The sequence below is a fragment of the Serinus canaria genome, chromosome 9 (assembly GCF_022539315.1).
Source record: "Serinus canaria isolate serCan28SL12 chromosome 9, serCan2020, whole genome shotgun sequence".
Classification (NCBI taxonomy): Eukaryota; Metazoa; Chordata; class Aves; order Passeriformes; family Fringillidae; genus Serinus; species Serinus canaria.
The window spans coordinates 11633854-11661777 of NC_066323.1; the positions used below are offsets into that span (position 1 = coordinate 11633854).

At 39.0% G+C, this 27924-nt stretch overlaps 1 protein-coding gene across 4 annotated transcripts in view; it reads left to right on the forward strand.

Moving 5' to 3' along the window:
* The window catches only part of OPA1 (OPA1 mitochondrial dynamin like GTPase), a 47862-nt gene extending 30740 nt beyond the window's left edge, over positions 1–17122 (forward strand). For all 4 annotated transcript variants that reach the window (XM_009089150.4, XM_018912960.3, XM_018912959.3 and 1 more), the window contains 2 exons: positions 14619–14696; positions 15218–17122. In XM_009089150.4, coding sequence (XP_009087398.1) covers positions 14619–14683 — 65 coding nt within the window. In that variant the 3' untranslated portion in view covers positions 14684–14696; positions 15218–17122. The remainder of the gene's footprint in view (positions 1–14618; positions 14697–15217) is intronic.
* The last annotated feature ends 10802 nt before the right edge of the window (positions 17123–27924 follow it).

The window sequence follows — 27924 nt, forward strand, 5'->3', positions numbered from 1 at the left end:
AGCAAAGTAATAGGAAAGTTCTTATATCTGGGGTTCAGTAGGACAGAGAAGTCTTCAATAGCTGTTAGTTACCTAAGTATGAATCATTTTTCATATTTTACATCCAAAATATAATATAAAGTAAATGTTTTGTTTAAAATTAACTCAAAATCTAAGTATTTCTTTTTAATAGTGCTGGTTTGGCTACACTGAAAATACTGAAAATACTTATTGGAAGTATTGGTACTGAAATCCCAGTGAATTGTGTTTATTTTCCTTTAGAAAATGTAATATTTTGGAATTGTGAATAGGAGTTTTGGTAATCTAGGGCAAATTGGCTAGATTTTCTTGACTGATCTCTGAAACAGGTGCTATGACTGTATAATTTTCATGATACTACATCATTTTTCCAAACATCCTGTGTGGCTTTTGAAATCCTATATCAACCTTTATGTAAACAGTCTTTCAGAGTAGGTAGAACACGTTTTACAGCATAAGAGGTTCTCCTCCTCTCTATATATGTTGAGGTAAAACGAGTGGTAGCTACATAGTAGGATGCAGACTCTTTGAAGGAAAAATGGAGGAAGTTCTCTATCTCTATTTGATGCTGGATGCTGATTTTTGGGCTTTCTTCTTGTGCAGACACTGGTATAGAGGGAACCTTGGCAGTTTTGATTTATCCTCAAGTATTCAGTGTTTTAAAACAAAATTTAAAAACTGTAACATGCCCATGATGTTTAACTTAACATGTCTTTATTTTGCACTGGAATTGACTTAGAATTTTTGTATTGTCAACTTTGCTTTTCCCCAGCCTCAGTAATAGGCTCCCATTTCAAAGCAGTGGCAGCTGAGGTCATTATTTTGTAAACTAAGACTAGACCTGTAGGAACAGCCTGTGTGTGTTCATAACCTGAGGTGTCAGTGTGCTGGTATAAATGCTTGAAGTGTGTCGTTTGCATTTCATAAATTACTGTGTAGCAAAAACATGTCACTGCACTGTATTTCTTTAAATTCAGGAGGTCACAGATCCCCCGCACATTATTCTAAAGAAATAATTGTTACTCAGTGCAAAACAATGTATGATGACACGTTCTGCTTTATTGTACCTGTGGGAAGATTTTAAAACTACCACTGCTTAGCTCTGTACTCAGATCAGCTGTGTTATTTCTGCATGCTTTTATTGCTAAGTGATTTTTATGGGAATATGACTGGAAAAGGGGCATTCTTTGCATTTCCCTTGGTGAATAGAATGCTTTTCTATGGTGCAAAGGATTTTTTTTATACCCCTGAGATAGATTTTGATGGCATGAGCATTGAACTCTCAGATGGCTGTAATTTCATTCTAGTAGCACTTAGTAAAGTTCAGGACTCTCCTAAAGGAAAAAAATCCTGACTTCATAAAGTATTTTGGTATTTTAATTAGGAAGGGCAGTGATCTCCTGAATCACAAAGTCCAGTCTCTCTGTTCCATGCAGCTGTGTTTATATAACCCAGCTGATTCGAATATCTTGAGCTCTGTCTTCAAATCAGTTACTTGTTGGGGCTCACTACTGACCCTGAAAACATGTTCCAGGATGTCATTCTTCTGGTGGTTACAAATAGACTTCTAATTTCCAGTCTAAATTTGTAAATATGGGGCTGGGATTCACTTCCTGATTAGAAACTCTACTTGAAAATGTAAATTATTTATATACCTCGGGTTGGGATGACTCCTCTTGATGTTGATTATATGGGCAACACTGTCTCACTGTTGTTTTATCAGTCTTTTAGTGCTGATGCACTGAGAAGTGTTTTATTGTTTATTCAGGATACTGGTTAATGGCTATTACTCACATGGGTGACCAAGACTCATGATGAGAGCTCACACAGGACTCAAAACTTAGTTGAGCAGGTTTTGTTGTCTGTGTTCTACAACCTTGACTGGTACTTTAGTCCTATATAAGAATATTCCTTATTTGACATTTATGCTCTGAATCTTGCTGCTTCTCACTGTTCATATCTCAAGTTTTATTCCAGGTATTTTAAAGAGTGTAAACAGATCTGAAATAATTTGTTAATTTTTTAATATACTGAAAGATGCTTTTCTTCAAAAATATGCTTTAAATGTAACATAAATGTACTCCTTAACATAAATATTGTTATGATGCTTGTACCAGTGAATGGTTACTAAGTTTATGGAAATAAAGAAGCCCTAGGATTAGAGTCCTTTGGGAAGAAAGGATCATGAGGTGCAAAAAGGGGCAAGGGAAAGTATGAATAGCTGAATTGGGAGAATTGAATTCAAAAATGTCCTGAAATGCAATCACTCTATAAGAATGCTTGTACTGAAAGATACACCTGTGGTTGATGTATCCCAGAGTCCTGGCCCTGGCAGTGAGCAGGCGTGGGAACAGCATAAGCATACAGTAGTACTTGCCTGTTGTGCTCTCACAGCAGCCCAGTCTGTGGTTCCAAGATTTCCTAATCCTGAGGTAATATCTTTGTGATTAATAGGCATTCATGGAGGTTTTTTTTTTCCTCCTGTGAATTTCTCTAATTGCTTTTTGAACTCATGTAAACTTTGGCATCTGCAACATCCTGTGGCAATTAGTTCCAGGGTTCAACTACACATTGTGAGAAAAAGTACTTCCTTTTGTTTGTTTCTGAGCCACCTGCCAGTTTCATTTGGTTCTCCTTAATTCTTGCACTGTGAAAAACATTCAGTAATCTTTTTCTTTTCATTTTTTTGCCATTCATGACTTCACAGACGTGTATGCTACCTGCACTTGATGTTCTTTTTTCTCACTTGAAAAGTTCTCGTGGTGTAGCTGCTCTTTGCATGGACATTTTTCCTGGTTTCAATCAGCCTTGCCACTCTTCTCTTTCTTAGTTCCACTAAACCCTTTTTGAGGTGAAGGAGCAGACCTTGCACAAAATATTTGAAATGTATCTACGTTATGGATTTATACAGCTGTGTTATGATGCTTTCTGGGTTTTATTTTGCTCTTTTTATAGTAATTCCTTGTAGTCTGTTTCCTCTTTTGCCGTGTAAGAGACATAGCAAATTACTTTTGTTTCTGAATCCTCATGATAAAAAACCAATAAACATACCTCAACTGTACCTACAGTTTTAAAACATTTCAAGAAAAGGAAAACATCATGGCTGTTACTTTTCACACAAGACTCTTGGGAGTTGTAGCTCGCTGATTGCAGGATGTCTCTGTGCCGGCCGTGCTGTTTCCCCGCGGGGCCGGAGCAGCTGGGGCGAGCTCCGGCGGTGCCGGTGCCGAGCGCGCGGTGGCGCTGAGCGGCCGCGGAGGGAGCGCGGGGCTCTCCTCCCGGGGCTCCCCTCCTGCCGCCGGCAGGAAGATGCGCTTGCCTGTCCCTGTTTTCCACTTCCCCTCGGGGTTTTCTGGTTTGTTTGTGTGAAATGCAATTTATGAAGATTCTAAAGGACGGTCATTTTTTTTCCTCGCCTGCACTTTTCTGGTTAGAAATTGCATGGGAAGTACTAGTTTAGTAAGCTTTATTAAGAAAAGACTGTTAGGAATTGAATCCTTTAATCATTTCAGAAAGGAAGTGGATCTTCCAGTGTCTTATCCTAGAGCTAAGTGCCATCTCTCCCTACTGCAGTAGCACCTAAAGCCTGCTAGGTGGTGCACATAGATGTTGAATGCTTCAGGTGAATCCATGCTTCAGGCAGGCAGCAGGAGCTCTGCCATTCACTTCACTAGAGTTGAAATCTCACAGACTCAAACGAAACACATATATCCTATCTTCTTTTATTTCTTCTCCTTTTAGTCCTTTTGGGCAGCAAAACTATGAATGTTGCAAAGCTACAGGATAAACAAAAGATAGTACATACAAAGCATCTTTCCTAGGACAGCGTACTATTCATCCAGTATCCTATGTCCTCACAAGTTGGAAAAGAAAACCCAGTTCTTCAACAAATTTTAAGTAAAACCATGTGCATGGGAGAGTCATTGGCAGGAGGTGGGAATGCCTGTGGAAACTTGATTCTGAAATTGCTAGGAATGAATGTGAATGGAACAGCCTCCAAGTCCATTTGTCAGTAATGTTGACACCTGTACAGGTGTCGTGGGCTAGCTGAGACTTTGTTCTGAACAAAAGCTTTTTGAAACATTTGAGTAGTAAGCCCTCACATGAAGAAAATACAGCTTAGGGCCATTTGTTTCACTTCTGTCATACGTTTGTAAGCTATGAAATGTAATAGTTTGCAGAACTTAATTATTTTCTTGTAAAGACTAAAGCATATAAAAACTAAGCAAACCAGAGTTACAGTGAAATACTTTCAAGTTTTATATCTCAAGTCATTGCTTTGCAGTCACAGCATTAAATTTTTATTTACTTTTTCTCTTGTTGAATGTAAGTCATTTGCCAACTTGGAGCATGAATGATTTAATATCATATAGTCATATAATAAACTTGCCATTTTAATGGAGTTAGAAAGCTAAGGCTGGCACTTCCATATGCACGTTGCTGACTCAGTACCTGAAGTTCCTTTGATTTGGCTAAGCTGAGTGGGTTTTGTTGTGTCTGTTCTGTGTAACAAACTGGTTTTAATCCAAGTGAGTCCCCTTTTTTGTTATGCATTTATTCAAAGTTGGGGATAAAGTCTGTGAAGAGTACTTTGCATATAATTACTTGCTCCATGGTTACATTTTTTCTTTCATTGCTGTTAGCTGTAGAACAAAGATGTTGTGTGAAAGTAATCCTATACTGTGGTCATTACTGTAGCCTAATTAAATTTCAGTTCCTTCAGATGACTGCCAATCGTGTTTTGATTTGACCTCCATCCTTCATGACATTGTTGATTACATGTGCTCCTTAAAATCAGGCTCTGACTTGGCTTTCTAAAGTCTTTGCTTCCATTTGCTCTTCTATTATGAGCTTTAACTTTTTTTAAAAAGGTCACAGTGTTTCGTAGGGGCAAAGCTCAGCTGTAGGGGGAAAGATCTGTCAAATAAGCAGATCATAGGTAATTTTCCTGTAGAAACTAGAAGCAGACAAAACAGCTCAAAGGACAGTGGTTAGTAGTTCTTAAATCAGAACCAGTGTGGTTTTCATTGTTTATGAGATACAGAAAAATGGTATCATTCTCAAGATATTTGAAGGTAGTGCCCAAATGTCGCCCTTGCTGCCCAGAGACAGATATAGGAAAGAGGAAAGCATCTTAGGAAATGCAAATGGAGCAGAAATTTTATTAGAATCTGATTAATTAGGGTTATTTTGTGCTCTTATTTCTTCCGCCTAAATATTGGAGTTTTAGAAGCTACTTAAGTAAAAATATGGTTGCTTTGTAGTTGTAAGACAATTCCAGAGGTGTCAGCAGTCTTGTTTTGAACTCATTCTCCTTTCCCCTGCTCATAGCAGTGAGGAGCACTCACCCATCTCATCCTGGGCTGGCCACACCAGGAAGATGGTGTGGCCTTCTACCCAGAGAGATGCACAGCAGCCATTTCCCTCTGGGAATCCCCAAACAGATCTCCAACTTCTGCTAAGCATGTGCAGGGAGCTGCTGTCTTCACAGTTCCCTGCCAGCAGCTCCCCTGAGGATGTTGGTATGGCCTGTGTCTTATCAGGGGCTGCTTGTCATTTAGAGCACATTCGTTTCTGCCCAGATCTCAATCATTCACAGTGTGGGCTGTCTGTTTCTTAACAAGTTCAGGCTTGTGCTGGTGTCACCAGTGTGCTGGTGTCACCAGTGTGCTGGTGTCACCAGTGTGCTGGTGGCAGCATGATTCCTGTGCTCCCTTTGAGCTCTGTAGAGGTCCTGGTGCTCCATGAAGCAGGAACTTGGGGAACGATGTGCTTGGAATCAGTCTGTATGGTCGTGTCTTCGATTTCCCCTAAGTTTGAACCCAAGCAATATCTCACAGTAGCCTTGCAAACTTCCTGTTAGAGTGTAAATTAATTATTTTTGTATGACTATCAAGTTTTAAACTCCCTGTAGATAATTTAAGAAATCGACCCAAGCAAGTGTATTCTTTTTTTTTTTTTTTTTTTTGCTTGAGTTTTGGGGATGCAGCATGAAACTAATGAATTAAAACCAGAAGAATGTGTAGGATGGTCTGTGTGTCAAAGTGCAGATAAGGTAGTTCCTGCTTTGTGTCATGGCAGAAAGTGCTTTAGAAAGCTGCATCTTCTCACAGAGGGAAGTAATCCTCAAGGGAGAGCATACATCACTTGCAGACATCCTGTGATGGAGTGATGGTTTACTTAACTTAAGAATCCCAGATGACCAAAGCCTGTCTGCTGTGATTTCTTAGTTATTGATGAAGAGTTAGGCACTGATGTCCAGGTCCTAAAACGGATCCTTACAAAGTTCACCACATTTGTCAGTGACTAAAAGAAGCCTATCACTTAAAGTTGACTCTGAAAAATAGTGATAAACTGCTACATGAATAATGACATGTTTACTGCCTATTAATCTTTCTCTAGACCCATGTCTCTTGTACTTGAGGGTCACTGTGGTGTTGTCTGCTGAATTTATTTTTTTCCTAAAATTTTCTGAATGATGCAAGGATCAAAACATTTAATTGGATGCTATTTTCTCTTTAGTACTGGTTCCTTGTGAGGGTACTTATTAATCAAAATTTAAGTACTTATCATGGAGAGATTTACTTATCATGGAGAGATTTACTATTGGTATAAATTGCAGGCTTGTAAATGGACCAATATATGCTTTTGTTCTAAAGCAATATGGAGCTGTGGAATGTAACATTCCCATTCCAAAAGCTGGAGAGGTCAGTGTCATGTATATTGCACATTGTTAATTGTAGTAGACTCCACTTTGTCCATAGGAATGATAGCAAAGAAAAAAATAATAGAACCATTTGGATAAGGTGACTTAAATTTCTGACTATTAGACATTGTTATGATCTAAAAATTCATCTAATTGCCATTTCATTTTCTGCCATATTCTAGAGACACTTTTACTTAAATAGTCCTGATGACATATTACTTAATTATCTAACTAATTACTGAGTATGCTTTCTTTTGGGTGAAGAAACACCCAAAAATATATCATTTATTTTTTGTGTTACAGTCTTTACAGTTTTATAGCCTTAAGGTTACAGTAGCCTTTACATAAGCAGTTTATCTTCATCACTGTGTATATCCTTTCTGCATAAGGAAAAGTTTATCTTTTGTTACATCACTGGATGAATCGTTGGGTAGTATTTCTGATTTGCCTCTATGCTTTTCACTATTTGCACACTAAATAATGAGCATCGCCACGTTCTGATTCATTCTAGTTTAACAGTTTTGATTTGGAAGTTCAATCTTCCTGTATCTGTAAGTCTGATTCAAAGTATGAGATTGTTTTATAAGGTTGCCTTGTCATTCTGCTACTATGCTCTTTCCAGCTGTCCAGTAAGCAACACAGCCAAGTTCTGTTGAAAGACTGAGTTATTAGAGCAGTTTTAATTAAAACATCTGAGATGGAGACAGAGGACTGAAAGATGCCCAAGTCCTACCTTGATATTGCAGACCTTGTGACTCTCATAAACTTGCAACTTAACAGGGTAATGATTACTGGTACATTAGGCTAACCTCAATGGCAGTGTAGAAATAGTTTGTGACCTCACATCACAGTTTGGTAATATTTTTTTTCCTTCTGTAGACAAGTAGGATTTCCACGAGCATGAATAGCTCATGGAAATGTCTGTTGTATAAAGTCAGTAGTCTACATAATTGTCAGTTTTGCTTTAGCCCCATGGCTCAGTTCTCAAATGCTCTGTCAGAGACAGGATTTCATGCTTACCAGCCTGAGGAGCCCCAGGGATTGCTCCAAGAAGCTCAGCCAGCTTCTGTTCTGTTCCACCAAAGAGGGGGAAAACATGTGGCCAAAACTGTTTTGTTCAACTGAGAGCTCTGGCCAGTGAACCTGGAGCAGCTATTGATCAAGACCATTGATTATTAATCTACTGTTTCAACAGCACAATACACAGTTCCCATTTCTGGGGCTGAAGATCATTCTTAGTGATGCTAAAATTTTGTTGCAATGCTCAGTAGCTTGCAAAAATAGCTGAAATGTTTTCAGACAAGCTGCTTCTGTTGCTGCCTGGTTATCTTTAGTGTGAAATAAAGGTAATGCTGTTTCATACAGGCAGCTGACAGCTTTGTTCAGGTGTGCTATGAAGGGATTAATAGTTCATGTGATAGTAATACTTGCAACAAAGTAACTTCAGTGATGGCAGCTGTGACTTGGGTTTTTTTCCTAAGATTTTTCTTTTCTTGATTTTCTTATATTTCTAAATCAGGCTAAATATACAATTTGGAGGGGATCCTGTTTAAGAGGTGGATTTGCCTACAAGAGGGAAAACAAAACTGTATCTTTGTAGGAAACAGGCTCCTTGATGTTTTTCTCCTGTTATGGCCATGCAAAAGGAGATCAAACTGGATTCAAATTCAGATGTCCTGATAGATTGCAACACATATAAAAAACATAACATTAAAGGACAGGTACTACCATGTAGCATCAGTTGGCATCTTCATTCAGTCTAACTACTGGTAACTAATGACCATGCCAGCTACACTCTGCAAGCTTGCATTTTAAAGGTTGTATATTCTTAATGATTCATGGATTTACTATATGAACTATTATAAATTCCATTTAAACTTTTCAGGATTCTGCAGTGCTTTTATTACACTAATGTGCTAATTGTTTAAGAACCATTCACATAATTCATCCTTCTGCTCAGTCTTTTAAAAAAAAACTTTTAGCTGCTGAAACTCTCTTGACAAACAATATTTATAGCAGTTTGACAGCAGGATGAAGAACAGCATTTGTCTTTGTAACAGCTTAAAGAAAAGACCTTTCCAGCACCCAGCCATGCAGTTACAATCTTGACCTCTTTCTTTTTCAGGGAACATACATACAGCATACAAGCAGCACCTCCCATGTGTTTTCTTGACCCTTTGACTGTCCATTCACTTCCCATCTGTTTTGCAGCCTTAAAGGAACAGAGGGGGCCCTCTACTTATAAATCTGTCTTTGCAGCTGACAAATTATGTTCTGTCTCTTTAAGGGCAGCCTGGGTGGTTTTGCCTTTTTTTTCCTTCTTCCCCCTTAAAACTTTAGCTTTCCTCTCAGTCTTATCCAGAAGAAAATATGGTATTTGAACAAGAGGAAACTGGCAAAATATGTGATAGGTAGTTTCAAAGGATTTTCTAAAATTCAGCAGGACATGACCTTGCAGTGATCAGGGAATTATGGCTGTGTTTGCACAAAGCAGGAGTAAGCGTGTTGCTGCAGGTAGCTGTGCCTGGGAAGTCTGCTTTCTGAGGCATTATTTGGAGTTACTGGGAGTGTGCTATCTCATACCATTTTAACAAGAACTAAAGCTTGCACATGGCCCTTAGAAAATCAAGGAATGTGGCACAAAAGGCTGAACTCCAAAGAGATGATTCCTCCCTCCCCCATTCTCCACCTGACTGTTCATAGGGGTTTATACAACTATGGAGTTTGTGTTTTAGATAGCCCTAAGGTAAAAATCAGCTTTCTATAGTAAACTTTGGATTGACATCTCTAGTTTTAATGGTGTATTTTTGGGCATTGTGATGAATTCTGACTGACAGGGCTTTCCTTTTTACTAGAGGAAAGATGTTGCATTCACAGCAGTAAATTCCGAATTTCTGCCTCTGTGGTTAACTAACCATAACATAGAAGTAGCACAGCAAGCAGTGAGAATGTTTATAGGCAAGGAAGGGATTAAGAAAGGAAGGAAGATGAAAAAAAAAAAAAATGGAAGGGGAGAACTCCCAAGTCTAAACACAATCCAGAGCAAAAGGAGCAACAACCATGAGTTTTCAAATATCAAAGCCATGTAAACATGAGCTGGAGATAGAAATCACTTTAATGTAGAACAGGAGGATTTATTGTAAGATATTAACACATTTTTGTGGTCATTTCATACTGTAGGTTTCATCAAAGTACAAAATGAAAATGGATTTGTGTCCAGAAAGATCTTAGAATTTGTTTTGTTGCTGCAGTTGAAATTTGATATCATATGTGTACATTTGGAATTGGGAAGGGAAAGCTTTTTGATTTGCCCAAAGTACTCTTGTACTCCTGCACAGACAGACGTGAACATCTTTTAAATTCTGTGCTAAAATTATTGGTTCTTTACAGATGAGTATGTATTTGAATGTCTCAAAATAAATTTATCTTCAGAACCATAAGCAAGACGGGTTTTGTGGACAGAGGCCACATGTCTTAGTAAACCAATTAACACAGCTGGAAAATACAAGAAAACCTTTTCTTGCCTCTAGGAGTGTGTTTAAAATAAATCAGTAATATACTTTGCTTTTGTAATTTGTGTTTCTTATTTGGGATTATTTGGCCTTACATCAGGAGATTTGCTTGATAACTTGTTTCAGCTGTTTCATTGTTGTGTTTATTGCTGGCTAGCTAAGTTTGGGTGTCTCAGGCAGCAATCAGAAAGCAAACCTTCCTTGTAAGACTGTATATTTCAGGGGGGTTCCCTTCTGGTCAGGTTATGATAGCAGGAAAAGCAAACTCTATCTGTGCCTGCCTCTTTCTGCATTCACAGTGTATTCCAAACCCTCATTACAGTTCAATTAGTCTGGTTTTGAGCCTTTTAGATTTGGGATCACAGGATTAATGAAAAGAAAATGAGCGGGTAGCAATATCATTTCATATGGAGATAAGGAGAGACTGAGCATGAATGAGGATCTCAAGACATCTGAATAAAGAATTTCCTCATTCTGTCAGTGAAGTTTTATGGGATATGGAGGGAGGATTATGGGAATATTCATGACCAGATCAAGAGGCATAATGAGTTGATGTATGAACCAGCTTATCTTTTAGGTAAACATGGGGTAAATGGGAAATAGAATAACCATTCATGGTGCCTAGGCCTGTGAATTTTACTGTTCTAAGATGGAAACAAGGGTTTAGTTACTGTTATTCTTCATTGATTTAATTTGATTTTTGATCAGTGTTTAACAGGTGCTGGAAGAATTGCTTATTTGTAACTTCAGGTCTGCATTAGAGTTAGCAAAGAGCACATTGTCTTTCTAGAATCCAGTGTAAGCAATATGTGTGTTAAAACTTACTCAGTACCTTGTAATAAGTGTAGCACTTTTGTTAAAGTCCCTTTTGTGACATGGGAGCATTGTGTAAAAGAGCTTGGGTCGTTCAACCAGTTACAGAACTAATTTGCTAGCAAGCTGAATGCTTTTAATCTGTAGTTTACTTACCCTTGGAAAAACAGTATCACAAGACATAGAGCAACAGGTCTCTAAGTCTACCCCTAAATTTACTTCTGCAATAAGTAATCTTACCTGAAACCCAGATGCTTTTCTGTGTTTGGCATGCTGATCAACTTCCCTCAAAACAGAATGTACTGTAATTTACAAGTGTAAATGACTAATAGCTTGATCTAAGTGTCAGTCAAAACCCTACAACTGTGGGTAGAGAGCTTGTGCATTTCACTTTGCCTAAAGTTGGGTAAAGTCTGATTCTTGAATTGTGAATGAATAGTTGTTCCACATAAAAAGTCACATGGTGCTGATGAAACTGTAGACAGTTACCCCAGAACTGCAGGGCCTGCACTTGCACTCCTCTGTTAGAATTCTATCCAAGCACTTATATTTACTAGTTTATTTAGATGAGTGTTGTGTAAATGCATAACTCTGCCCTCAGCCTATTTCAAAAGTGAACCACGGCAAGTGAACCAGACTGCTTCTCTGAGTTACAGAATGGACTTGAAGAAGAGTGTTACAGGTTGCCTGGGATCTGCTGCTGCAAAAGGCTTTACCATGGCTAAAAATACAGGGCATAGCATGAATAATTGCAGCTATTTGGCACTCATTGTAGCTGTTCTTTTTTAAGAATAGCCAGCATATTATTTCAAAGTATTAAATTACCTCAAGACCTCATAATTACTACAGTTAAGTAATCATTTCAATTCAGTCCAAGTATAAAAACTAATAAAGTGGTCATAGTATGCAGTCAATTTTAGTATACATGCTCTCTGAGCAAACACAGCTGATTCAGTATATTCTGGTGGAATACATATTTGCTATCCTGTTATTTTAATATGCCTTAATCAGAAAATGAGAATAGATTTGTTGGCACAGACCTTTTTTTAAGGGTGAATTAATAATTACAGGGTTTTGCTGATGCTATTAATTTTCAGAGCTGGAATATTTCATTAGCAAGAGGTTGAGAAAGGAAAATACTTGCATTTAATCCTGCTAAATCTGCCTGCTTTCACTGGGTCTAATGGCTTGATCAATACAAAGAACACACTTGGGAAAACATGTTGCAATTGGGAAAAAAGGTGCCACAGAAAACCACTGAAAGCACAACATAAAGAGATCTTCTGAGTCGTGAGATCTCATTCCCAGTTATCATGGGCAGCTGCTGTTCATTTTGGAGAGCAGGTCCAGGATTAATAATTTGTAAACCCAGAATCATTATAGAATATTTGGGATTGGAAGGGACAGTAAAGATCATCTTGTTCCAACTTCCCTGCCATGGTCAGGGGCACCTTCCAGGTTGGTCAAAGCACCATGCAGCATAGTGTGGTCAAAAAATAAGTTATTTCTGTCCAAAACAGTAGAATGTTATTTCAAAGGCTGATTTTGTAAACATTCATAGAGCAACAGCTGAACTAATTAAGTTAATTAAGTTGCTTGAATTAATGTCATAGAAATAATATTTTCTATACACTAGAGGTTTATATACTGGCATGCAATGCATATTCTTTTTTTATTTAAAAATATTGTAGTGGAAACACTTTGAATGTGCTCAGTAAGGAGAAGTGATCATAGGACTATCTTTTTTTTTTCACTGATGGCTTTCAGAGGTTCTGCTGAACTGAATCAGAATTATTTTATTCTTTTTTTACCTGGTAAAAATCAGCTAATGCTGTTTCTTAATTGCCAAGGTACAACTTTTGCCCTCACACTGATTGTGATCTTCATTTTATATCAAAGTACCTTAAGAGAAAAAAAAATCAGCTGAAATTCAATAAGCTTCTTTGGTGTTTTCTCTAGGACTTGAGTATGATTCAGCTTCACTGTACTTGTGTTTGTAGATAAGCACCACTGGGGAGGGCACACTGAAGTGTTGAAAGTGTCAGAGGCTTCCCTTCATCACCTCAGAGTTGCAAGATAAAGAGAGAAGCTTGAGGTTACTTCATACTCATGCAGGCTATTTTCCATACTTTATTTCAAATGCTCACTGAAATTCTTTACTTCTGTTAGAACAGGACTGCAGGGGTTTGTTAAGTTGTTATTATTATTACTATGACTCTAAAATGGATTTTATGTTTATGTTTGGGTTTCATGTTTGTTTGTGGGGTTGTCATTTTGTTAGATCAAACTTTCAGTTCCTGTACCTACATTAGTGTTCTCTTTACAGGTCATTTTTTTCTACTTTTTCTCACATATCCCATTTAAAGCTGATTGGTTTATTTTTCTTTTGGTTTTGCTGTTACTTCAGCTCAGCAAAGTTGATAACATGTGGTATTGATAAAGAGAAGAAAAAAAATTTTTTTTAAAAGCTCAAACCCTGTATCTCAGACAAGGGAACATAAGGCTTTAATCCAATAGTATTTTTAGCTTGGAAAAAAAAAATTGTCTGTGTTTATGCTCATTTAACTTATTTTCGTCTGTCCTATTGCTCTCCCCCCATTCCTTCACATTTCTGAAGTGTGTGTTTTTCATGCCTATAATCACACACAGAAGGAGCTTCAAATGAGGATGTGGTGAGATAGAATCAGGAAATCTCTCAGGGTTTGGATTCCAGCTGTGTTCCAATTCTTGCTTCATAAGCAATTTAATAAATCAAATAGGTTATATGATGACAAATGTTGTATGGAATTGAGAAAAGAGTGGAAGAATGCCTAAACCCCTGGATCTTTTGCAATCTATTTTGCCTTTTCATTCCTACTATTTGTAGTTGTGGTCAATTCTTGTTTTGGTAGGGAAGTAAACTCCCAGATTTAGTTTTTGTATAAAATGAGATTCTACCCACATCCATCTGGTTACTACTGAAATGCAAGAAAATAAAATGCAAGTTTAAACATTCTTAACATCGTGTGTGCCTTTGGAGGAGGTGTCTTGAATACCAACATGTGGTTCCCTGAAATTCTCTTGGGTGAAAGGGCATGAGCTTTCAACTTTATTTAGAATGATGAGTGGTGTTTGTTACACTTGCTGTGGAGAATGAGGACATTTGGTTAAAGAAGAAAGGGGCTAGTGGGCATTATTTAAACCAAACAGCTCCCTGCGTGTAACAAGTGTACAGTAGTTCTGCTGTGCATGATCTGATGGAAATTTCAGGGTTTTGAAATACATTTCCAGTATTGGATTCCTTCAGGAAATTTTTGAATTATTAAATTAGCAGGATAATCATAAAATGTATGTGTAGGAGTTCTTCAAATAGCAGAGGGTTTCCTTTTTCCTGATGCAGAAAAATGTTGTAAACCTCTGTAATTGAGAAACAAAATGCTTAGGGTAATATCTATGACAGCATTAATTTTTGTTTGTGTTTTCATGGTTTTGTTCATGGTTCTTGTGTGGGTTTTCTTTTCTTTTGGTACCTGTCCTCAGGTACTTAATAGTAATAAGTATTGGAACAGAGATCTTTTTATTTCCACCAGAAAAAGTTCGGGAAATCCAGGAGAAGCTTGAAGCCTTCATAGAAGCCCTCCATCAAGAAAAGTAGATTGTTCAAGCAGGTAATCATGTTTTGATCATAAAGAGATTGCTACAGTTATCTCATTGCTCTATATAAAATTATCCATCTCATTTAAATGCATGTTTTCCTACAGACTTGGTGAAAATTCCTATTTGTTTTATTCCATTCTCTGGCTGCTGCTGCTTCTCGTTTCTAATCTGCAGAATGATACTTGCTGCTTTTACACTACAAGCAGATATGAAACTTAGTAAAAATACAATTACTGACCAGTTATTTAAGTATTGTGAATCATTGTAGGCTATTTGGTTACTCTCAGTTCAATATTTTTATTTGTATTACGGGAAGAAAGCATACCTAGCTGGAATCAAAATTAATGGAACACTTTTCTATGGAAGCATTGTGGTTCTTTTGTTTTTCTTAAAGACACTGTATATTGCTAGCAAAAATATTTGCATGCAGGTAATTTCCAAATCTCATTTCTATTAATTCTTAAATCCATAAGCTCAAGTGCTGTCATACATTTGTACATATTTTAAAATAATTGTCATTCTGTTTCAACAGCAACTTTACTCAAGACTGCAACCTTCTCCAGGATACCTTGCACAAAGACTGAATTGAAATGCCTTTTGTGTCCCATTCTCTTACCTATCTTTTGGGGAGCATCCTGAAATGTTGAAGGAGAAAGAAAATAATGTCTCGTGAGAATGAGAAGTTCAGTTAAAATCCACCTGCTCATTTAATTTTTGAAGCTACATGCACAGAAGAATCTGATTTGTGTATTAAGGAGATAGCTTGGGAGCTTGCTGAAGTTGTACATTTAAGGGTTTTTTTTCCTGAAAGGGGAAAAAAGCTTGTTATTTTTAGTATGTGTCTTGTATGGTAGAGCTGGATCAGATTCATAAAATTATTTTATCTGTTGTCATTTTCTTGCCTGCGGATGATGCTGGGAGTTTGACATAAGATTTTAGTATTTGTATGTACATTAAAATGCCCTTCTAAGTAATGCCATTTGTATCTGTTATGCTCTGTGTTGAAGCATTTGCTGATCACTGTGGTACAGATTTAAAAGCATTGTATTGACATCCTGAGAGGAAGTGGTGGATTTTGTTAAACTCCTAAACTATTTAGAGATGTCAGCCAAGCAATTCTTGTAGTTCTTTCACCTGAAAGCACAGACTGCTATTCAATGACACCTTAAAAGGTTTAGGCTCAGGAAATAATGTCAGCAGCTGGTCCTTTTACCTGTTTTTTCCTGATATATGTTGTTACTCTTGAATGTCAGCCGATTACATTTCATTTCTGGGATTGCAGACTCAGATTTCCTTGTTAACTCCTCCCTTCACCATAGGTACAGAGTAACCTGATGGAATAGGTGTGAAATGTAAAAAGAATGTACAATTCTAACTTCTCCAACTTCCTAACTTAGAAAAAAATGAAAAATTTCATTAATTTAATTTTTGCTAATAGCTACTGTAAGACCAAAATCACTTCTATAAGAATGTTATGCACAAGGTCCTTCCACACCCACTTGATGTCTGTCATTCAGTAAAATTACTAAGGCACTGAAAACTTCCTTTCTGTTTTGCCATAGAAATGTTACTTCAGGCAAATTTAAGCATGATATAAGCTCTCTATAATAGGTGCCTGGTGGTTAATCACCACCATATTTCTCTGCCCACATTTGCCACAAATGATCTGGATACACTTCTGAATATTTGTGTGGAAGAAGGTGTTCGGCCTGAAACAGTTTGTGTTGCAGTTGTCTGATTATGTACATTGAAAAACTGACCTGGATTTATTTTCCCTTTTGAAAAGACAATTGTTTTTGATATGTAGAAATGAAAAGAGAGGAGTCTGAATGTTTTCCAACAGATATTCTTTTGGTTTGCTCTGAGAGGAAATAATACAAAGTTTGGAAAGATGTTCCCCAAATGTTTGGACATAAAATATTCAGCCATGTGGACAAAAAGCTAACATAGAGCTTAAAATTATGTTGAAAGGTTAAATATTTCAGGGTGATCTAACTGATTGTTTGGAGATTTTCTGTTTAAAATTAATTCCTAAAAATGAGTGTTTAAGAACTGAAAATGAAAAAATTGCTTTTGTCATGACCATCCTCTGAAGAGAACTTCAGAAATGTAAGTTTGCCCAACTTTCAAGGCAGACACCTTTGTGTATAGCAAGTGAAAGAAGTCTGTACTTTGTACAAAAAACCAAACGAAGAAACAAACAAAAACTTTTGCATTTACCTTGAGATCACTGTTTGAAACTTCTGTGTAATGTAAATGTTGCAAAATATTGCATCCAGTGGCCCAACGCTCATTTCTTTTAGTGTGATGTTCCTATGGGTTTAGTTCCAACTTCTCTGTGCTGCTCATCTAAGACTTAGCATGATGTATTCCATGGAAACTAGGTATTTATTGAATAAAAATGTAACTGAAGGAATAATAAAATGTGGGTTTTGAACACAGTGTTATTGCACCTAACTAAGAAGTCACTTTGACCTTCTTTTTCTTGTTTGTTAAGTTGTGAACAAGTGTACATTAATGATATCAAAATGTCTGATTGAGAAGAGCTGGGTCAGCACCAGGTCAGTGGTGACTGAACCAACTGTTATCTTTACTATATAAATTAATGTACCATTAATTTACCACATTTAGACAAAGATCTTATATCAAGCAGTGTAAGAAGGGATTTGCTGAATGTTACAACAGTATTGAGACAGAAAACACAATTATTTGAAGTGCCTAAAATTCATTTGGTACTGAAGAGTATATTATTCCAAACTGGTTTGCACAAGTTCACAGTATTTTTCTGTGTTTCATAGGCTACCTTTAGGTTCTGAAAACAGCAGTTCATTGTAAGGAGCAATGACTAATCTGAAATTTCTGTCTGTGTAGATACCTCTGTGTTCTTGCAGAGTTGTAGCATGAAATGTTTTTTGACTGTTTGGAATGTGTCTCTGGGTCCCGAGGTGCTTTAGGGAAATCTTCCAGCTATGCTTCCTTGCACGGATGGGATGTTCTGTGGTAAAGTTTACTCATTCTGGGAATACCCTCACAAGAACTTAACATTAATGGCTATCTGAAAAAACTTACTATCTTAGTGATTTACCATATCCAAGGAACCTTTTTCTTTTTAAATGTCAGTTAAAAGTTCTTGGATCCTGTTCTATTTTTTAATTAGTCCAGTAATCCATCTTCCCTTGCAGTAATCTTTATAGACCATGATCAATCACTTGCTAGTTTTTATTCAGTAAGATAAATTAAATGCGTTATAAAACCCTTGCAAGATAGGTAACTCCTAAAGCTGTAGTTTCACAAGTGCTGTGAGTTCTAGATGGCTGTTATCACAGAGCTTTCACAGCATATAGCTGTAGCCAGGAATTTTTTAGTATAAAGTACTATATAGAAAGGATGGGAAGAAGCTGAAATGGTACAGAGATTGTAATGGTTGTTTATACTGTGGTGCTGGAATGGAAACCCAGGCATATTTCTGTGTATACAAAGCTTCCTTGCATCTGCCATCACCTCAGTGCTTCAGCATATCAGAAGGTGAAATTATCCAGGCTGTTGTTCTGAAATGCTGTTCTGAAAGAAATGCTGAAAGTCAGAGGCATGATTTTAGTTTTGACTGGTCGTGATTGAGGAAGTAGTTCTGAAGGTACTGATGAAGCAGTCCTAGAGCCAACCTCACAAATTGTTCTGGAAACATTTCTGAAATTAACTCAAGTTTCTTGGGACTGGCTTTAGGTGCTGTTCCAGTGCCAATTACAGAAATATTTCTAGTCCTATCTGCTGAAAAGCAGTTCATTGCACATAGCTGCAAATGCTTGTGTATTTGTGTTGCATAACACTGATAGAAGACTGTTTATTTGCAGCTCTTGGAAGTCTGTAGGCTCCAAGAGGACATCCAGAGAAGTGGTGATTGACCCAATATGACTTTAATACGGCTTTCTGAACTATCCTTGGTAGTGGCAACCAGCAAAGTGAGCTTTGTTCAGGTTTTTCACCCAAAGGACAACAACAAACTTTTTGAAGGTTAGTCAGTGTGGTGCAATAACACCTTGCCTTGTACCATTACTAATATAGGGGAAGATGTGAAGTTTGAATTAAAGGGTCTTTTATTATAAAGTTTTAGAATAGGAGCTTGAGCGTTACATCCATTTTAGAGACCTTTTCAGGAAACACCTGACTAACTAAGTGAGCATTACTGGACAGGACTGACAGCTGCTACATCCTTAGAACTGCAAAGGACAAGCATGTTTGTGCTCTATTACTACCAACCTTACAATTTGGAAGTGACAGAAGCTCTACCTTAGACTGAATCTGCACACTCATGTTTCATAAAGGATCATCTCTTCCAGACTGATGGAAAACAGTAAATTGCACAACAAAAGCCTCTTTAGATCTAGATATTATTTCACTACAGAAATCATAACTGAAAACCATTTTCATTTCTGTTTCAAGCAACTGCCCTCTCTTTGCCAGCCTCATGAAACAAGTATTAAGGTAACAGTATGCCCCCTATATTTAGGAACATTGGAAGCAGTGTTTGCCTCATGTCCACAAGCCAATTGCCTGTAGCTTTTGATGTTTAGAGATGGAACATTCATTGCAGCCTTCTTTACAATGAGTCTGTTCTGGTTCATGTGAAAATCAACATCCTTTTTTGTGTTGCTGCCTGACAGGATGCTACAATACTATTAGCATTTGCAAAGGGTTTGCTCTGTCTAATAGTGCATCCCCCAGATCACAGGCTGCTCAGTTTGTGTTTCTCTATTATGTGAAAGACACAAAGAAGCTGAAGGCTGGCAAAGGCCTGTCAAATCTTGTAATGTAGCGAGCGACCCCAGAGCTTCATTCCGCTTTATATCATTCCTTGTTCCCCATCCCACCCCTCTCCTTGAATGGGCTCTGAGGTAGGTAAATGAATTCAGTGGTATGGTAGGCGGATGATTCCTTTCTGACCTTGTTCCTGTACCATTTGTTTCCAGGCTTGTTGGAGGGAAAAGGACATATCTGAACCTTTTGTTTCAAATAATTTTCTCGCAGGTTGGGGAGTTAATGCAGACCTTGTCTGAACTCACCCGAGCGGAAAGTGCTCTGGGTACAAGTCTTGACACGCTTGGTCCCTTGGAATTGCCAGATTAAAGGAGAAGGCAGTGAATTGGAATTCTTTCACATTTGGCATTGCTTAAACACCTGGACACCTTTTTTTCCCCTCAGTATGCACGTGTTTATATCCTCTGTCGTGCCTTGGAACATCTGTCTTAAGAGCAGTCAAGAAGCAAACAAAGAATGACCTTTGAACAGCCCACTGTTATGTTTTAGCTGGGCAGGAGGTGAGGCAAAAGCTGACTACAGCACACACCAAACACCGGTGGCTTTCAAAGGAGTATTTCAGACTGATGTCTGAAATTGGCACAGCACTTCTTGAAGAGCATCAGGTTTGTTTTAGGGATTGATCTTGGATCATGTCTTTGATGATAAGGAAGGCAAAGCTTTCCTGCATGCCAGGACTGAATCTTGGGAGAAATGACACTTTTTATACCAGAGTTGTCTGAGCTCTGAATCCTTGAAGATACTTTTGTAGAAAGAAGACCAGAGGAATGTGACCAGTAGCAAAACAAGGTGGGAATACCACTACAGCTGTCCTGCAGAATCATAAATGTGCCCTCTGCACTGTCAGGGCCATGAGGACTCTTCATACCTCCTGAATAATGGATTCCAAAGGTCTCAAACAGAGCACAAATTACAGAATCATAGTCTTTCCTGAGTTGGAAGGCACCCACAAAAATCACTGAGGTACAGCTTCTGGCCCTGCAAAAATACTGCTCTCTACAAAGTCTTCATTGTAAACACAGTAAGTTTGCCATGCCTGAAGTGTCCAGTTCAAGTCCCCATCTGCCCAGGCCAGCACAAAGCTGGTGAGAAGCCTGTTTGTCTTTGAGCCCATCACTTTGTGGGGCAGGTGTCCTTTCCTGAAGGCTCCACAAGCCAAAACAGACATTGGGACAAATCTGTAAGAGCATCAGGCCTCAGAGCTGATACAAAAGACAGAGGCATAAAGGAGATGAATGAGGATGGTCATACCCCATCTTGCCTTTAAAAATGTAGATACTAATGATTTTCTGTTAGTGGACTGTAACCTGAAAGTGCAAGCAAAAGGAATGTTACCTATCACATCGATGCCTATGCATATTAACATATTTTCTGCATACAGTTCCAGACTAATCATAATGACATGTTATGGAGTAAGGAGCATTAAGTTTGAAAAGCAAACTTCCACATCCTGCACAGATTTGTGGCATCCTCAAAACATACTCTGCTCATGCTTCCTTTGTAATTCCTCTGTGCTATGTCTGTATATCTCAGGGGGATGATGAGTTCATCCAACAGTTGTAATCTCAAATCCACCTAAACTGAAAGTTATTTGCATTTGCAAACTATTTTGTAATTTGGGACTAATTATGGACTATATTTTTAATCCAAATGGATAAAAGCTTTGCTGCCCCACTTCCTGGATTCCTTGCTAAAACACTTTATGCTTTCACAGGTTTCCAGTATTGCAGATGTATAGCTTTGTGTAGGCCATCCTTATGATCTCACAAGCAAGACCAGCAGCAACATTATCTGTATAAGGCCCTTCAAGAATACATATAAAGAACTAAATTTTTTTAATCTTCCAACAATAACCAGGAAGACAATGTTATCTCTTTTTTTCCTATTGTAACTCTGCTCTCACCAATGGTCAGAAGATTAGTTTTTATCTGGAAGTTCTAATCAGTTAGATCTTTTTGCAAGACAGCAGTTTTTAAGCTATTAAATGTTTCTTTTATGAGCCAAGACTTGTTACCACTGGAAACTATTGCTATAAGGAGAATAAGAGCTTCCCTTTTTACAAGTCCTTTTTTCCCTCCTGTCAGTTTATGCAAAGTCCATCCCTTCAGCTGGAGGAAATAACACATCCCTTGTCAGAAAAAGAAAATCATTTTCCACTGCCTAGTGCCTGAAAATTGGAATTCCATAAAGCTTATGGAAGTACAGCTAGCCAGAGGTTATCTGGTGAGGTTCATTTCTGGACTCTGCTTTGTTGGATGTATTTGCACACCCTGTTTGCTCTCCTTGCCAGCACAACCACCTTCCCTGCCCTTCTCTGCCCTATGGGCATGAAAATGACACCCTCACCAGGTGACATTCTCTGGCATGTGAGGTGCTGAATGTCAGATCAGATGCTTGCAATAATGTGTCTTGAAAATACGTGGTAAAATGTCTCTGTCTACTACTGCTCATGTCCCTTTTCAGTTTTATTTTTAATGTCTTGGTTTTAGCTACAGATGTGTATCACATTTTATAAATATACCTGTATCTCAACATTTATATTACATATGCATAATTATGCAAGAAAAAAACATGCTGAGTGCCTCAGAAATCATGATTGATTGCTGACTGGTCTCTGCCTAGCCCAAACCAGAATTTATCTAATCCAGTCTGAAAGACAAATGCCACTAGCAGATAAGTAACAGAGAAGAAACACTGGAGAGTGGTTCATGGCAAGGTGCTGTTTTCATGTGGAAACAAGGGAATATTATAGCACTTGTTGGAGCTTAGAGCAACTCCCAGATCCTCACTGAAATCAAGCTCTGTGATGAAAAGGCCTGTAGCCTGTTGGGCCAAGAGATGGGGATTATGAGAATATTCATGACTCCTGAGAATCAGCAGGTGAGACCTAATGCACACTATTGCCCCTCACCCCTTTCCCCAGCTCATCCTTTTGGTAAACAGTACATAAAGGCTGAGTTCCCAGAGTGACTGAACTCAGTTCCTGATCCTTTTTTTCTCCTCTTTTTTTCACCTCCATTCTTTATAAAATAGATTGCAGTGGTTTTGCCACTTGTCCCGAGCAGAAGCACGGAATCTCCTTTTCATTTCTAAAAAGCAACTGTGTGGCCAAACCAGAAGTCTTGTGACATTACTTAAGAAAGCAGAATGGTATCTTAGCATCCAAGGCCTCTTTTAAAACTTAGTGAAAAGCCTTTCTGAGAGCTTGGATAAGCTGGGGAGGAATCTCTGTGACATATGTGCATTGTCTCAGAAAAGCATGGGTTGGAGCCAACTGTGGGCCTCTGCCTTTAATATACTGGGTATTTGTCATGCCTGTTTTGGTGTGCTTGCTAGTCACTAAACACCCTCGTGTGGAGTCCCTGCAGTTGGGAGAAGCTGCAGTATGGGATTGATGCAGGACACTGTTCCAGGGCAGTGAGTGGCAGGGGATGCTCTGTGAAAGGGAGATTCCTTGGGCAAGATGGGCAAAAGTGTTTTGCCAGCTTTTCTCCAATGCAGCACAAGGGCATATTCTATAGCAGATTACATCAATGAAGGTTTTGTAAAATTGTCTCACTGTAGGTGAAGAGGGATTCTCACAAATGCTGATCCTGTCCTGATTCTGACAGCTTTTACCTGCAGGCACGAAGTTGCATGTTCAGCCGGGTGGGGTAGGGATGATTGTCAGGTCTTTAGCTGTAGTCCAAGTGTTGTCACCCCTTTGAAGCCTGAAACAGTGCCTGCAGTAAACAGAGGAGACCATGCTAGATCTTTGCTCCAACTAAGAGTTGTTGCTTGCTTTTTCTCTGCAGGAATGTGTCAGCCCGTTCTGCTGGTTTGTGACTCTCTTGTACGTGAATTGCAGCTACAGATCAGTGATTTGGCAGTGGGAGGTGTTGCAGTGAATGCAAGCACAGGACATTTAGGCTGCTGTCAGCCTCAGGCCTGTGCCACTTTTCCAGGACTGGGTGAAACTGGAGTACTAATCCTCCCTATATGTGCCCTGATATATAACAAGGGCAGGCACTTTTCCAGGCCCATCAGCCTTCCCAGCAGGGATAGGTAGTCAGCTCAAGCCTTTCTGGCTCTGCTGAGGCAGGTGATTGCAGAATTATGGTTTGGTAAAAACGTACCCTCATGCCAACATTTGCTGTAGCCTAATGCTTGCAGGACATCTGTGCATGAAGCCAGAGTGATTATTCTGCAGTAAGGCAAAGGTAACATCTTTTTAAAGGTTTTTAGCCTTTCCAGGAAGGATGCTTACATCATTTTAAATCCCTCTTGGAATTTCAGTCTGCAGGAGCTGTAGTGCCTGGCTCTGACAAAAGTGTTGTTACAAACTTGCTTTCAAAGTGTCTCAGCATAAGGGTGTTTGTTTGTTGTGTCCCTGTGACAGCATCCAAACAATACTTCAATGGTTCTTTCTGGTAATCTGAATGTAACTAATAGCACTTAATTCCATTGCTGGAATTTGGCCCCCAGCAATTGAAACTGAACTGCTGTCTGCTCAATATAGTTTTTCTAGTAACTGATGCATCTAGGTCAACAAACTGACAGGCGTTGCTCATTTTACTGCTTGGCAAATATTGAACTAAAGTCTTCAGCACTGTAACACTGTTGACAATTGCAGGATAAAAGCATTGTCCTCCTTTGTTACCATGAAGTGCATCTTCACATCTGATTCTGGCATAACACACTTGGTAAACAACACGGGATGTTGTGCTCTGGAGTCCCAAGTGTTTGCTCTGACAATATAAACTTACTGCCTGCTCTCTAAAACCAAACATCTGTCTCTGCCATGGTTACTTCAAACTGATATTGAAACAATCCGCTCTCTTCCTGAAAACACTGGAGGATGACAGCATGACTGCTGTTGAAGGAGCTCTTTTCTCTTTTTGAAAGCTATCTGTACCACCCTCCTTTATTATGTTGCAGGTCCATGTTGAGGAGCCCAGACTAGGCTTCAAGAGTCTGAAAAATAATACTTGACAAAAAGAAATCACTCTGGATTGGTACAGTTAAGACTAATCCCACTGGAAAGGAAATGCTATGTTGCAAGTCTGCTGTCAATTCTTTCCTTTCCAGGCGAGCATGTCAGGAGAGACAAAAGATTAATGAGCCAAAATGGAGTTGAAAAAATTTCATCACAAACATCCTGTTACCTGAGCTGAGCACTGCTCCTTGCCTCTCCCTTCTCCTTTCCAAAACTAAACCTCCCCATGACTACTGTGGGTCCAGGGTCATTTGTGTCCCAGCACCCAGAGCATCAATCCAAGGCCGTTCCCTCTGCTTTGCCAGGATCTGGGGTTCCCTCCTTTGCTGCTGTGAGTGACCCTGTGGATCAGACAGGGGCCATTCAGCTGGTTGTGATCCAGTGGGATAACAATGGTGTCATTCACAATGGTTTTCTTCCCTGCTACCTCTGCTCTCTTTTCACTACAGCTTTGTTATTTGTTTCATATTTAGGTCAAGGGTGAAGATTAAAGCAGATCTACCCTTCCTTTGCCTCACACCTTCACTTTTGCCTAGTTTGTTTTGTATGTAAAGTGCATGGAATCTTTATTTAGAGCAGCTTGCAAGCTATACTGATAACTCATATCCCACTGAACCTGTTTGAAAAGTGTGTAGCTGCACTCCTGTAGTTAAAATATTACATATGAAGCATTAGCCCAGACAGTCAGTGGAGGTGAATCTGCAAGAAAGAGAATTTACAGCCATTTGGATCCTGCTGCTCTAGGCTGGTGCCCACCAGCTTGGAGGATTGGTCCCCTCCACAGAAGTATTAAAAAATTAATCCACAGCTTTTTATATCCTTGATGGAGACACAGATAGCAACAGCATATGCTGTTTGTTGCTTTTTTGGGTTGAACTACCAGTGCTTCCTTTTCCTTTCTGCCTCAGACAAAAAAACCAACAGCTTTGCCTTTGAGGTTAATGCAGTCACATGCTAAAAAGGAATAAGGCCCTAGAAAAAAGAAAGAGGCCAGCATGGATTTCAGTACCAGGTGCTGAGATAGGACAAGTCCTGTGACCATTTTGCATTTCAGACTCGTCTTGGGTCACTCAGAGCTGAAGGGAATGAGAGATGGGATTGTGATTGTGCTCCCAGCAAAAGGGAGAGACAAAGCTGCACGCTCCAGGAAAATGCCATCGTAATTCTTCCCATATTAGTTCAGAGGTTCGTTGGTCATGAGGCTGGAAGCTTTTGTGGCTGATGTCAAGTGACTGCTTTTGGGTATGATTCACCTATTGTCTATAAGGCTCCTTTTACCAAAAAGCAGCTGGTGAAGCCTCTATTTCCCTTAAACAAAACTGTCTTGAACTTTCAGGGGAGAACAAGGCATTCACTGTGCTGCCTTTACTGAAATCCCAGCCAGGAGGGAGAAGTCAGACCTGTTTCTTGCTTTTGCCAAAGCAAGTACTTTTTTTTTCCCCCAGCAATAGCTGTGAAGTAGACAAAGAAAGCAGCCATCAGCCCTCTGAGAGAGAGATGAGCCTGACCATACACAAAGTTGCAGTGTTTTTGTGTCACCTGCAAGTGTGGATGGCAGCATGGTTGCTGTTCTGGCTGAGCCAGCCAAAGCTTGATACAGCAGTAAGTGATTTCTCAGCTGCTAGCCAGTTCTGGTGTCTGAGTTTTTCACATGATTAAAGCTCATTTTTATACAATACACTCAGCTCATGTGATTTGTCCTTTTAGATGGCATTTATCTATATGCACTCTATGCTAGGAATGAGACAACTAACTTGCAGAGCCTGGCTTCCCTTCTGAAGGAAGCAGCTCCCAGAAAAGCTCAGCCAGAGCTTGTGGGCTGTTTGGGTGAAGGAAGCAGAGGGGGAAAGCACAGCCTGGTACTTCAGTAAAAACAGTAGTGAGTTCATGTGGGAAGGGGAATGGCAGCCTTCTGATGAATAAGTTGGATTCTGTGTGAGGCAGCATCCTCCAGTTTCCCTCCCAGCAGGAGCTCATCAGGCCAAATACAGCTGGCAGCAGCTCTCCAGCCTGCTGAGGCTGTGGAGTTGGACTTATGACATGGTAACAAACTCCCATTCCTCTACAGATGGACAGCTGGCTCTGTACTAAACAAACACAAGAACATTTTATATTGCCATTTAAAATACTTGTCTATTTATTTCACAGGTTTGGTTGTGCCTGCCTTGAAAACTGCATTAAATGTGTATGACAGCCTGGGAGTTCCCAATGCACTGGGGTCAGTTTAACTCTGCTTCTGCAGAGACTATTGTCTTCAAATGCAGTCTTCAAAATTATCCAAAACTGTGTCTTAACCCCAAAAAGGCAAATTTTTACTTAGGAAGATATTTGAGAACTAGACAAGTTACTTAGGAAGATAAGTTTACTTAGACAAGTTTACTTAGGAAGATATTTGAGAACTAGACAAGTCCAGTTCCTAAGTAAAGAAGCTCCAGAGATTCTCAGCCTTTCTACTCTATATTCAACAGCAACAAAGAAATCAACTGGAACCACCAACCAGCAGAAGACATTTTATAGTGAACACTTACATGTTGGTAATGGTTCCTTCAGCCACTGCTAATCAGAATCTGTTATAGAAAAGAGCCAAACAGACTCTAAGTAGCCTCCATCAACTCCACCTCAGAAAAAGTGGAAATATGCATTAAGCCATATTCAGAGTGTATAGTAAGCATTGAGCTTGGAACTTTTGGCTGCACTGGTTTTTAGGATGAAAATAATCATCCTAAAAAACACAGTTGATTTTAGGATGAAAATAATCCCTGAATAAGATCTTTTATCTCTAATTCATGTATGGTAGGAGAGTTTTTCCCAGAATTTGTCAGGTTCATTGGACCTGATAATTTTAGAATAAATGCTAATGTGAAAATTGCATTCTGGTTTAAGGAAATACTTACTTGAACAAAGACTTCACTGTGAGCTGAACTGAGCATTTCCTGGAGTTTACTAACACCTGATCCTAAACATTATCAGAAACACTGCTCAAACTCAGCAAACTACAACTCCATTCCAACATTTATGGAGAAATAGGTTAGCATGGAGCAGAGGAGCTGCCTTGGGCAGACAAACCTGCAGAGAGAGGAGAATGGGCAGGGTATGCCACACTGCACACTCACACAGGGCTATTCCAGGCTCAACAAAGCCCTGGAAGAAACTATTGTGTTTTAATTGTGCAAACCCACGTGGCTGACGAGAAGTACAAGAGTGGCTTATTTGCTTGTTAGAATTCCTAAAGTAGTGCTTTGCTACTGCCTTTTTTTCCCTGGAAATGCCTCATGTTTGAAATATGCTGGGCCTGAAATCCCCTGTTTCCAAGTCCTTCTGGAAATAGCTTTCCTCTATGTAGGGCTTAATTTGTAGTCAAGAGACAAAAGGATCACCTTGAAATCACATCAGATTAGATGACAGAGAAGTGATAGGGTGTGCAAAGAATAAGTCAAAACCTTTCAGGA